Below are 13725 nucleotides of genomic sequence, written 5' to 3' on the forward strand. Positions count from 1 at the left end.
CTGAGAATTGATCGCGGAATTTCCTTTTTAACTTCAGAGCTCTATGGTCAGAATGCAGCTATTTGAACTATTACACTTTTGAACTATTTGAGTCATCACCAAAGATGCCTTCACAAGGAAATAGTTTTTAGGTCACTGCCTCGCCATCAAGGAGCAAGTTTGCTTAGTTCAGTTCGATCATTCCTCTGGCACAGCACACACGCCAACTAACTTACGAGTGTTAATTTATGGAGAATGTGCGCGTTCCAATCTTACCGTATCCATAACGAAAACTTAACCATTCGCGATCGGGCATCGCTTCCGCTTGTGCGAGATCCCTACTTCCGTGCTATTGCATGCAGTTTCGTAATCTGTTAAACGATCAATCACTGTTGCACATCATTAGCCAGCCGAAACCACATTTAAAGCAAAAGTGTGGCACACATCGTTCCACCCTTACCGGGGTGCTTCCACGACCGGCACCGGAGAGACATTTCGTGAATCGGTTCCCAGTGTAATTATCAAAACACGCACACATTTCGTCTTTTGCTCCGTGTGCCGGGGCTATTAGTGAATTACATTAAATGAGCGTTAATTACGTTAAGTCGTCGGTAAAAAAGGCCGTACTTAGTAAAAACAAAACCCCTCCCTGGTCGGCCAGCATCCCTACCGTGGAATGGAGTGAAAAAGTTTCCTTTCTATTGTGTTCCATTTTCTCTTGGGCAGAGTTGTTAGTGCTAATGTTTCGATTGTGCAACAACGTATCGTTTTGCTTTAATTTGTTACTTTTTCTTACAGTTTTTGCAGTGTCCGTACTAGCTGTATCTTCAAAGTTGTAATCCCAGTGAAGTAATCGTCTTCAGTGAATTGTTGTGTTTTGTCTTAAGCTGTATAATAACATAAATCCCGAAAATCGTTTGTATGTGCGTATTTGTAGTGAGCGTTTTTAGTTAATAAGGTGTACAACAAAGTGCATTGGTCGACAAAGTGCTCCAGAATTAGTCCTCGCTGGCAATTGGACTTTCAATTGGTCTTGGAAGTGACCAGTTTGAAATTCGTATCAACCGTTGGGAATGCTCGTTAAATCAGTTAAAGCGAATATAAAAACGTAGCTTCCCCGTTGTTGTTGGAAAGTGCATCGCGTGTGTGTAATTGTGACGCCTGCAACATAACCATAAATTTGGAAAAGAAAGTGCGAAACACAATTATTACTTTTCCATGTAAGCCCCGTGCAATGATGCCGGTAGCGCAATAAGGGAACGATCGTATCAAGTGAGGGTGTAATAGTGTATAGCAGTGAAAGAAGCACAGTAAAAGAAGTGTAACTATTGCCAACCTTCAAACGGTAGAACGGTACAGTAAACATTCATCGCAGCAATCCATATTTTGGCAGCATGACTAGATGCAGAGGTTAAGATACGAATGGTTACCATCGAACATACAAAGGAACAAATTGGTAAACATTTGCTGTGCAGGTAAAACCACACAGTAACGCCTGCCGGTGGCGCATCTACAGGTGAAAGTGCAAGCTTTAATATCGCCCGAAGAACACTTCACTACGGGAGCGGTAACATGAAATTATCCAAGCATGCCGACTGCATGCAAATACGAGCTTTGCTAAAGAAGGACTATCTCGTCCGGATACGACAACCAGTAAGTATTTTTATCCTCCCATTTGATAAACCTCGTGTCCTATCAACTGACTGATTCACTGTTCAACTATAAAAAGTAATTTCATCTAAGTAGGTCATTTTTTACATTAAACTCCCGTCTGTGTGTGACATTTGCTCTCTTCCTATACTACAGAATATTCTACGCATTTTACTACTAGCGCCATCGTGATGGCACATCCAGCGTTCACTTTGGCAATACCGTTTTGCTTAATAGCGTTCGTTCTACATACGTTGATAAGCACCGATTCAGTACACAAAACCTTCCACCATTTGCTTGATTCGTTAAATGATCGTCCGATGTTGCATAGCCATAAAAAAGAATGAGATAGGAAAAAATACTCTGCATTGCTAAATGATCGTTTTTGTTCGCGAGCCATGTATGAATCACAACTTGGAAGCGAATGATATGGTGATTGTGAGCTACATGTTGTTTACATTCCACTACCTAAAAGTTATGATGAATTCTGTATTCTGCTTTATTAGAGAACTTTTTAACTTGGTGTTTTAAGTAAGCAACGTTAAAAAGTATGTAAATGATGTATTCAATGTTTCTACTAGAAATTAATAATATTAAGGTAATAGCTTGATACTAGAGACGTTTATTTCCACACATCGGAATCAAAGTTCAATTTCGAAAAGTACTACCCACATCAAACAGGAATAGTTATCCAGCTATGGATAAATAAGTCTATAAACGTCATAAATGGCATTCCTTCAGATGTGAAACCTTATTGACAAAAAAAGAGTTCCAACTATAGTGAAGAACATACAAAAACAAGTGTTTGAAAATGCAAATGTGTCTCCTTCAGTTTTGAAATCGTTTGGTTTTAAAAGATTGGAAAAAAGTAAAGTTACCTTTCAATACTAATTTCTGATTCTACTGAATTCTCCTGAGAAATAAAAAAAATTACAAATATTCGAAACTTTCAATACTTTCCTAGCGGTAACTAATTTTGTTGAATAGTTGAGCTGAATAATACAAACGTGTCCTCTTTCTATCTTTCTCTTCGGCACTATAAACTTTTAGTGGATGACTTTCATACAGTACCTATGGCCGTGCATGATCTTTACCGCTCTGTACATACTGAGAAATCGGTTCCAGGCGGTAGAGATAAACGACTGCCAGTTTCCAACCCGTAATCTACAGGCCAACGGTATCCTGCCCTTCTTCCAGTCATACATCTGTACGTTCGAAAACGAGTGTCAAGATGCGAACAGTTTTGCCGAAACGGAAGAATTCAACGATGCGCCGGTAACGCCCGTGGTGAACATCGTGCAGATCATTCTGGACAATAATCCCCTGTACGAAGCGATTATAGCGCTTCCGATCGATCGGAACTTCATCTCCAGCGTTACCACAATAGTAACGCATCCAAAGTTTAAAGAAATCGAACGTACGTTCTTAATGACAACGTGAACTGCTTTCTCAAGGCGCTTTGTTCTAAACATGTGAATAAATGTAACCTTTTTTGCACCACAGGTAATGGAGATCGTTTGGTGAAGATGCTGCCAGAGATCCGCAAAAAGATTGGTGGTACGTTTGACATTTTGCAACTGTTTTCCGACGATCAGACGTTTTCGAAGTCGGGCAACATTCTGTGCGGTCGGCCGTTTCCGCGCAGCGACAACATTCGGTTCGTGGACAACATTCTCTACACGCCCGACTATGCCGGGGCAGATAAGGACGAGATGAACGTGATGCCGACGCCCTACTGCAAGCAGTTATACCTGGATGTAACAAACACAAACAATGGCAAGATCACGTGGCGTTTTCTGAAGCCAATTCTGCAGGGAAAGATTCTATACGGTCCAGCTAGCGAGCGTAATGATGAAATCATGAAGCTGGTGAGTGTGTCAAGATGCATCAAGCAGCAATATCTTTAACATGAGAAGTGTGCGATGTGGGTTTGGATATTATTGCAGCATGGACAATCTTTCAAAGGCATTCTCACTTTCGATTTTAGGCCAATCAAACGTTCGCTGATATGAATCGGTTGAGAGAGTTTTTCCGTGCACTCGATACTACTCTGCACCTGCTGCGCACTGATGAAGAGGTGCAGGATAGCTTCCAGGGTTTAATCGATCTTGCTAAAAGTCCGTTGGTACAAATGATCGCCGGTGGAAATGTGAACATTGAGCTAATCGAAGGGATGCTGAACGGCATCTTGCATGACGAAGAAGTTGCCAAGACGGTGAATACGATCGCAAACATTTTAGACTGCTTCTCCGTCGATCGTTTCATCCCGGTGGTGGATGAGGCAGACCTGGAAGATCGTGCGTTTGAGTTGAATAGAAAAAAGCTGTTCTTTGCCGGCGTTTACTTCGAAAATAGCACCACGGAAAATGAAATCACGTACAAAATTCGTATGCGCACGGACGATACGCCAGTGACGGTGGAGAATCGCAATCGTTTCTGGTTCCCCGGCCCGGAGTCAAGCTTCGAGCTGGACATGCGATATCATCGTGGTTTCGTAGAGATTCAGCATGCGGTCGATATAGGAATTATTAAGCAAAGGAAGAAAGAAATGTTTACTAAAGCGCGCAAGGAAGGAACTGAGGGCAGTTCACTCTCGGGAGGCGAGCTGGAGCTGGATGATGAGTTGGACCTGGAAGACGACCCGGATACTGAGGATAAGAGCGCTGAAGCAGGAAGTAATGAGGAGTTGGAAGGTACTACCGTTTCATCTGCTCCAGCAGAAACAACTACTGAAAATTTATCGTCAGTATTCGCGGATCTGAGCAAACGAATAAACGTATCTCAGGACGTATTGGATCGATTCGGTGGTGGAAGCAATAGTAGTGCATTGGAAGATTTTCTCGACTTCAAGGACGATGAAGAGGAAGACTCAAATCCCGAATCGTCTGCCACAACTACTGTGACACCGGTACCAGTGCTCCAGCGACGTAAAAGACAATCGTTTCTAAGTTTCCTATTCGGTGGTAACGAGAAAAAGTCCACAAATGAAGTAGAATACAAGGTTGCAAATGAAAAGTTCTACACGAAACAATTTCCCTATCCCAAATACACGAAGGATGAGTAAGTTGAGCATATGCTAAATATTCACTAGTACATGTTTTGTACAATTTGATTCACTTATGCCATTCACTTCTCGTTATAGCTTCAAAAAGGGTCTCTATCTTGCACAATCTATACAAATGGCCTACTTCATAGCACTAATCGTGCATGTCGCTGCGGCGGTTCGGCAAAAGATCTGGATGAAGGAGAGTGGTAATTCGATGCTGATGCGCTCAATGGGCCTCAAGTCTGGGTCGGAAACCGTTTCCTGGGTCATTGCTACGTTCATCGAAATTTGTATCGTGTTCCTGCTTGGACTGATCATCCTCTACAGTGGAGGCATTCTAGCGTACTCCAGTCAGATCTTCCTTTTCTTCTATATGGTAGTGTTCGGCATCTGCTTAATCGGGTTCTGGTGAGTTATTCACTAATGCTTCCACACCTGAACCTTTCGGTTCGGTTTGATAATCCAATTCTTTCTTTGTTGATCGGTTGGTACCTTGTGTGACCTTTCGCTTTCTCCATCCTCTTTACAGCTACATGTGCTCCATGTTCTTCAGCTCGGCCAGCATTGGTTCGGTATCGAGTGTGATACTCTTCTTGATAACATTCCTTCCGTACATTATTATCATTTCACTAGGAGCAACGCTGTCTACAGTGGGCAAGTTAATCGCGAATCTTTCCTTCTCGACCGCTTTCTGTTACGCCTGGCGTCACGTGATGCGCATGGAGCTCCAGCAGCGTGGAGCGAATTTCAGCAGCGCCTTCCGGGGTGCGATCGCCGACAATGATCTAAAGTTTGGCATTCTTATGATTTTGCTTGATGCCGTGATCTACTTTGCTATAGGCTACCTGTACCAGTGTTTGAAGAAAGGTATTCAAATCAGCGTCATGAATCGGATGGTGATTTATTGAAGCGTTGCTATTGTGCTATTCTCATTCCAGATGAAACAACATTCCATACGGTAAAGCGCATTAAACTGGACAAGAGCATAGGCGCGAATCTCAGAAATGTGGACGTCACGTATGAGAAGGGCGGCAAGAAAGTGTTGAGTGACGTATCGATAACATTCCGCCGTGATGAAGTGACCTGTCTGCTCGGACGGAACGGTGCAGGCAAAAGCACAATCATGTAATAACGAACCGCATCCATTCGTATATCGTGGCCTTGATTGTCTTTTAACCCTTTTTATAGAAAACTGCTGACTGGGCAGGTACTGCCTATCGAAGGCGACGTTCATCTACCACTGGACTACGATTTCATCTCCGGCATAAGGAATAATGCGGAGAAGATCGGCCTTTGTCCGCAAAATGATGTGCTCATTCCGAACCTTACTGCTAAGGAGCATCTACAGCTGTACGCACGTATCAAGCTGACACGTGGGTTCGACACGGAAGTCTCGCGTACGCTGGATAATCTGAAGATGGGCCCTTACCAGCACTATAGAGCGTCTGATTTGTCTGGAGGATTTAAGCGGCGACTGTGCATTGCAATTGCGTTTCTTGGCTCACCGAATCTGGTAATTTTGGACGAACCATGCAGTAGCGTTGATACGAAGGCGCGCAAATATATCTGGGAGCTGATCCAAACGCTACGCAAAGATCGGGCAGTTATACTTGCAACCCATCATCTGGACGAAGCGGAGTGTCTAAGTGATAAGATCGTCATGTTGGAAAACGTATGTTTACAGGAAAATTGCTGTCAACTGTGATCTCCTACTAAACATATCCATATGCTTTATACACGCATCTTTTTAGGGAAAAGCTATACTAGAGCAATCACAAGAAGAACTGAAGAAACGGTTCACCAATACTATATATTTGAAAGTTTTATTGTGCCAGTTAGATGCAGGTCGTGGAAATGTGACTGCGCAGTTGACAATTTTGCTGGATAGCATTGCAGACATAAGATATGAAATGAATGCTACGCTGAATCAACTCGACATCAAGATCACCTCCTCTACCGACGACAGTGAGGTGTTAAAGTATGCACTCAAATTTCACGTCTTGTGTATCTTTCACACATTGAACGTTTGTTTTCAATTGATATTTTTTAGCATTGAACTACTTTTGGAGCGCATGGCACAGCTGAAACAAAGCAAACAAATTGAATCGTTCGAGATTCGCAACGAAAATCTGCTCAACATCTTTAACACAGTGAACGCGAGTGAATCGACGCTAGACGATCCGATACGGCTCAATGGCAACGGAAACACTTCTTCACACATTCCAAACGGTTTTCATGGTCCAAAAACGAATGACTCCAAGCTTGGCACACTGTCCATCATGTATACATTGTTCAGTAAGCGCACGCGCCATTTCATGCGTAACTATCGCCTCTTGGTGTGTTTGCTTGTGCTACCGACAATTTTTGAAATCATTGCAATGGGTTTCATGACAATCCGGCCGCCTGGAGAATACGATCAAATGGTCAATTTTTCGACGGCACTGTATCCGAAATCAGTCGAGTTTTACACCAATACTACCGATGGGGACAAATATCGGGACACGATCGTTACTGACCTTCTAGCACACTGCACAGACGACTTGTGCTCCATCTTTAACTCCTCATTGGATGCTTATCGATGGGTTCTGGCTACCACGGACGAGTATACGGAGCGACGGTACGGTGGTATCACGGTCAACAAGGGGAAAAATATCGTTTGGTACAATAACAAGGGTTACCATTCGATGCCAACATGGTTAAACATGCTGGATACGGCAGTGTTACGAGCGGAAATGGACGATCCAAGCTACGCAATCCGCACCATTAATCACCCGTTGAAGATCGAAGAAGATGATTTGTCTATATCGTCAATGTAGGTTTTGCACAATCGGTTTCGTTATGACATCAATTAACCCATTTCTTCTATGTCGTATATAGTTTGCAGCAAATCGCTGATGCCGGAATATCACTGATTATGCTGTTGGCCTTCAGCTTGGTCGTCGCCGGGGCCTCGGTGTACATCGTAAGCGAACGAATGCGCGGAGAAAAACTGCAGCAGCGTTTGGCCGGCGTGAACGTCTTTACCTATTGGACTGTAACGTACGTCTGGGATGCTATGGTAAGTTGTAGCAAAATCACTTAAAATCACGGTCAGATACATTAAACGTTCTGTTTGCAGATCTTCCTCATCGCAGTTGCATTGGCCGTGATCGTGTTCAAGGTATTCGCCCTGCCAGCATACGTTGCACGAGAGCAACTCGAGGGCATCGTTTTGTTATTGGTGTTCTACGGCTTTGCAAGCATACCAATGGTGCATCTGTTTGAGAAGTTATTCACTGATGCAAGCTTTGCGAATATGTCTCTGTTTTGTCTGAACGTCGTTACGGCACTGGGTACTCTAACCATCATCTTACTGTTCGATATTTTGGGTGACAGCGATCAGTCGGAGAAGATCAGAAACTTCCTGAACCGTGCGTTTCTTGTGCTACCACAACACGCTCTTGCCGATGGATTGGTAGAGCTGTCCAAGAATTACATCACGGCTGAAATCTTCAAACGTTACTACATCGACTCGTACAAATCCCCCATCCACAGTGCTCTCCTTCGACCGCATCTAATCGCCTTGGTAGTAATGGGGCTTATCTTCATGCTGTTGAACGTAGCCATCGAATACAAGCTGATACAGCGTTTGTTCAACCGGATCGCGGGCGTATCTCACCCTAAAACACATGAGCTGAACGGAGTCGATGCTACGGACTACAGTACGATAAGTCATTCAATAAGTCGTGTCGATGGAAAGAAAAAGTCCATCACGGCCGATCAGATCCTGTCGGTGGACAACCTGAGAAAGAAGTACCGTGTATGTGGCGGAGGGGGTGGCGGTGCAGAAGGTCAGGAGGTGGTTAAGAATGTATCCTTCAAACTGCACTATGGAGAATGCTTTGGTTTACTCGGCACAAATGGTGCTGGAAAGTCCACCATATTTGCCATCTTATCTGGAGAACTACTTCCATCGGGAGGCAGTTTCACTTTCTACAGTAATGTAAGTAGTTTGGTGAAATAATTGTGATCCCTCAAAAATTTACACATTGCTTCATTCTAGCATGGCCCTTCGTACTGCCCTCAGAGCAACTTCCTGGATCCACTGCTCACGGTGGAAGAGGTGATTGTGTTCTACGGCAAACTGCGTAACATCGAATCTATTGACAAACTGGTAATGGAAACACTAAAAGAATACCATCTCGAGGAGTATCGGAAGGTGATGGTGAAAAATTTAAGTGGAGGCAATCGTCGGAAGCTCTGCGTAGCTGTGGCCTGCTTTGGCCAGTCGGAAATTATCCTAATGGACGAACCAACGAGTGACCTGGATCCGGTCACGCGCTCTATCGTTTACAGTACAATTGAACGGTTAAACGCTCAGAATCGCACGATACTGCTGACTTCTCACAGTATCTCCGAGATCGACCGGATATGCCAGCGGATAGCGATCCTGAAGGACGGTGAGCTGCTTACGGTCGATTCGCCGAACCGACTGAAGGAACGTTTCGGTCACTGCTATCAGATAACGCTATATCTTGAGGGTATTCGCGAGGTGGACTTCTTGAGGGTAAGCACTGTGTAACAATGACACGTAGTACACATTGTTGACGTAGCCCTTGTTCAATTTGCAGGTTATCAAGCGTGAATTTGACGTAACGCGTAATATTATCCTGCACAAGAATTCCGTCCAGTTCGTGTGTCAGATCTGTCCAGAGGCTGTCGCGCAAGAAAAACCACACAAAAACGGTCACGTAACGATCATGCTTAACGAGACCGGCAATTTGGTGGTAGCGCCGGGTACAACCGCCACACGTACGGCCAGCGAACTTTTCCTCAAGCTGCAGCGCTTTGCCCAAGCAAATAAGCTACGATACACGATTTCACGTTGTCAGATGGATCAGGTGAGAATTAACGCGATGCTTTGCGACATGAAGGTATCAAACATGTTGTATTTTGATTTTTTTATGTTCTAGGTATTTGAAAATGTTCTACAAAGTCATGAGGAGGACCATGCAAATCCGGGTTTCGTCGACTGCTAGAAAAAGGATAATTAGTGCAATCCTTTTTTGTTGTAACATATAGGTACTGATAGGATTACATTTTTAAATTTGGTAATGTTAATAAAAAACATGGAAACAGTGAACTTAACTTTGTGCACAATCTTTATGTTGTCATGCACGTAATTTTTGTCGTCAGTAAATTGAGTAAATAGAATTTAATTTAATGTACACATGTATTTCAGACTGTGTGTGCGATTCATCTTCCATGACGTCACCGACCCATGTGACGTCAATAGCAACGGATTGTTCCATACCTGCCATCCACAATGAATAAAGCTTCAATTGCATGCACTTTTTCAAAGGGAATAATTTACGTAATAACTGGAAACAGGTTCTCAAGTTCATTAACCTCATGTCTGGTTACATATGTACACGCTTTACATTGGTGTAGACATGCAAAGTAAAAATTGAAGAAGAAGAAATAACTCACATGGAAAAACAAATTCACCGCTCCAAAACACGAAGCAAGTAGCCGAAGAGTTTCGATTAAAATATCTGTATCGGATAAATCCGGGGGGAGGCTGGACTCCAAACGAAAGAAATGTGGGCTAGTAGTGTTCCTGGGCAACCGCAAGTGAGTAGCGAAGAAAGTAGGTCAACATGGAGCTGTACCATCATTCTCGCTGGAAAACTTCACCTGGTAAATTTTTCTCCACGAGAGCGTGATGTTCTCTTTTCTAGTTGTTCTGAGCATCTTGTCGAATTTTTCTCACATCCTCTCTTGGTGAGAAAAAAGGGGATATAAGCTTTCATGTACAGTGAGCTTTGCAATGTTGTTGAAAAAAGACTGCTAAGGACACTTGATGGAGTTATCCCTGTCAGTAACATTAGTTGCACACAAACACACTTGCAACGAATACATATTTGATGGTTGGAATTCAGTTGTACCCTCTTCTTCATGAACAGGTATCCGGTTTGAAAACGAGAGGAGTTTTCATTCCTTTTTACCTCGTTATGTACATCGCCACGTGTCTGGCGTGGGTGTTGCGGATAAAAGGTGTACGCGGGAGATAGAACGAAAACAAATGGTAAACTGAACGCGAAAATGCTGCGCTGGTTATCTACCGTACAGCTTCCAGACAACAAAGGACACTTACGGCATCCGGTCCGTTGAGCCCTGATCTACGCCACACCGAGTGAGGTTTCGTCTGGTCGGTGGCTTCGCTGAAATGGGTCACAAATTCCACCGCGGAGGAGTGCATAAGGTGCTACTCTTCGTTCGTAGGTTTAATGGACTTTTAGGACGAACGAAGAAAATTGATAGTTTTATTTATTTATCTAATAATTCAACTTGTAATATAATGAGTGCAGCTTGCAAAACAAAAACATTCCGTATCATTTACAACCAACTTTTATCAGCTTTCTACAAACAATTCATAATTGCACGAATGATTATACTTAATTTAAATCAAACCCTTTATATTGCAATAAATCGACAAAAGATGTTTTCGTTTTTTGTGTGCAGAAATCTGTTACCTTCTTTTGATCCCCATCACTCTGGAACGTGATAGAACCAGAATGCTTAAAAAAATCATTGTAATCATTGAAAATTTCCCTACTGAGAAAGATGGGCTTGGGTAAGTCAAACGGTGTCCCACGTCAATTTGCATCACGAAAAAAAACGCTGTAGAAAATTACCTAGTCATCCGATCCTTTTCAAACTTTCAGAGAATAAAATATTAGCTATTAGTAAGTTTTTGGCATAATCATTTTGTTCATCTTTCAAATCATAATCGTAAGCTTGCACCTTACCTTACCACCTTACCTTACCCTTCAATGCCCTCATTAGATTCTGTACACTCATCTTTCATCAACAACATCTTTCTGTAGTTTCTTCTGTACTTAAACTTATTTTTTACTTGATGTTTGGTTAAGATTTTGCATTTTTCCGACTACTTCATAATAGTCCAGAATTGTTCAATGGCCCTTAGTTCCGGTGCGTTACTACTACATTACTATGGTTTTTACGGAGTTTTTTTTTATGTGGGGCACTCTTTATACAGTGCTATTTCAACCCTTACCTCACTCAACACAAAACGTCGTACATCCAGCAACCATCGTATGTTTTCCAGCCGAATGATTATGCTGTTGAGCTCGCACCAATGTGAACCGATTGGGGTTACACACAAAAAAAGAAAATCAAACAATAACTTCCCACTGTAAATGGTAATGCTTAGTCAAAACAGAGAATTTGCACGCTTTCGGTTTTTTTCCCAGCCAAATCCCCATCTCAACCGCACCATTTCAGAACGATAAACGACGTCAGTTTTCTCCATCGTCTGCCCGTCGTTGAGAGCAATGGTCCCGACAAAAACGAATGAAACCATCTGATGCGAGCGTTCTGGAACTTCACAACTCAGCACAAATCCACCCAAACAAAGCAAAGTGTTTATTTCGTTTTGGTAGTTCACCTTTGTATAAAAGAAAGAACTAAAAAGCATCAGACGTAATACGTGTATTTCGTTAAACCTTTGAAAAAGAAGTTTGCGCAGGTTCACCCCATATTGTGTAATGGTTGTCGGTTGGTTTCTTTGATCTCATCTCAATGGCTTTTCATCTTTGGCGCCATCACCAATGGCTATAGCAACGGTAGCATTCCAGGAGGTGATAAAAGTTTCCTTCATACTTTCCAAGTTAGAGTTTGTACTGGAATATTCCAGATGTTCTTACCTAAGTTCCATTTTGTACATCGAACGCTTTGAGGTTTCTTTCAGCAAGCAGCTTATGGGAGCTGGAAGGTAAGAAAAAAGGAAACCCCACCCGTCTAGACGTTCCTAATAACACAAATGAAAAACGCGCAAACGATGGCGAGAAGCAAAGATCGGAACCGAGAGAAACGAGAAGCTGCGTCCAGTCGGTGTCCTGACTGCTTACGTCACAAAGCGTTGTGGGTGTTGGGAATAACAAGTACCGCAACTTTGACGGATGCAGAAGACCGTCATATTTTCCATCTTTCAAATGTAAATAAAATACTTCCAATTTCTCGGTATTTCCGCAATGGGACGGCATACCAGATTCCTGGAAACGGTAACTCCTACAGGCTTATATGAAAATTATCTTTTTGTTCACGGTCGTTTATACACTTGGACGTTCCAATTCAACAGACTGTTTGTTTGTGCAGTTTGTTTCATCCGTTGGTTTGGGTTTTCCTTGGCGCGATTTATTATTTGCACACTGTACACTGTGCACGCAGACACTGTTCACACACACACAGTTTGCCTCCTTCCTGCCTCAAAATGGGATCGCTGAACTTTCGTTCGTTTATGCTCACGGCAAACAGATGAGACACCCAGACGACCTTTTACACTTTGTGGCTTTTTTATGGTCGCCAAAACTGCTAACACCGGTCAGGAACCAGTAGGGTTCACTGAACGTGCTGAATGCTTTTGGGGAGTTTAATGCTGCCGATTCTGGTCTGGTTCCGACTCGATTGAGACCGGTGATCCTTAATGGGTTTCCGTTTTCTACAGCTTTTTCTATGCAAAGTGTGCATTTGGAATGATACAGTTAACATGCTAATGGTGATTTTAACAATTCGTGTCCTTGTCCTTTTCTTTTACTAGACCGTCTAAGACGCACACAATTTGAATGAGAGCAAATAGATATGCAGTAGCCAAATTATACGGATTACGTACGATTAGTCTTTTGTATTGCTCCAGCAGCCGATTCTCTTCAAGCGAGCAGAGTGGCGCAGTGGAAGCGTGCTGGGCCCATAACCCAGAGGTCCGTAGATCGAAACTACGCTCTGCTAGAAAAGTCAAGTCCCCTCCTCCTGGACAATGATTTTTTTAATAAGGTAAAATATACTGCGGAACTTAAAATTGGTAAAACAATTAACACCGAGAGGAGTTTGAATAAATAGTGCAATTTTTAACAAATCTTTCTATTATGCGGTGAGAGATAAAAAAATATTCCAACATACCGAAACATCCTTACACACAAACACTCAAACAGTTTTTGCAGCAAAACCATATCGGTAGTAAACTGGTGCGGTACTACAAAACGAAGGGG

At 42.8% G+C, this 13725-nt stretch overlaps 1 protein-coding gene and 1 non-coding gene across 2 annotated transcripts; both read left to right on the forward strand.

The window, feature by feature from the left end:
* Positions 1-1551: 1551 nt before the first annotated feature.
* LOC128718348 (glucosylceramide transporter ABCA12) lies at positions 1552-9693 on the forward strand. The gene is made up of 15 exons (XM_053811977.1): positions 1552-1632; positions 2680-3046; positions 3133-3497; positions 3617-4689; positions 4772-5083; positions 5205-5542; positions 5614-5800; positions 5864-6347; positions 6427-6653; positions 6726-7487; positions 7553-7733; positions 7794-8657; positions 8718-9221; positions 9286-9555; positions 9628-9693. Exons 1-15 carry the CDS (start codon positions 1552-1554, stop codon positions 9691-9693), a joined length of 6081 nt encoding a protein of 2026 aa, XP_053667952.1.
* A 3700-nt stretch (positions 9694-13393) lies between these two features.
* Trnam-cau (transfer RNA methionine (anticodon CAU)) lies at positions 13394-13465 on the forward strand. Its single transcript has one exon. It is a non-coding gene; the product is annotated as a tRNA-Met (tRNA).
* Positions 13466-13725: the final 260 nt, after the last annotated feature.

Source organism: Anopheles marshallii, chromosome 2 (genome assembly GCF_943734725.1).
Source record: "Anopheles marshallii chromosome 2, idAnoMarsDA_429_01, whole genome shotgun sequence".
In the NCBI taxonomy this organism is placed as follows: Eukaryota; Metazoa; Arthropoda; class Insecta; order Diptera; family Culicidae; genus Anopheles; species Anopheles marshallii.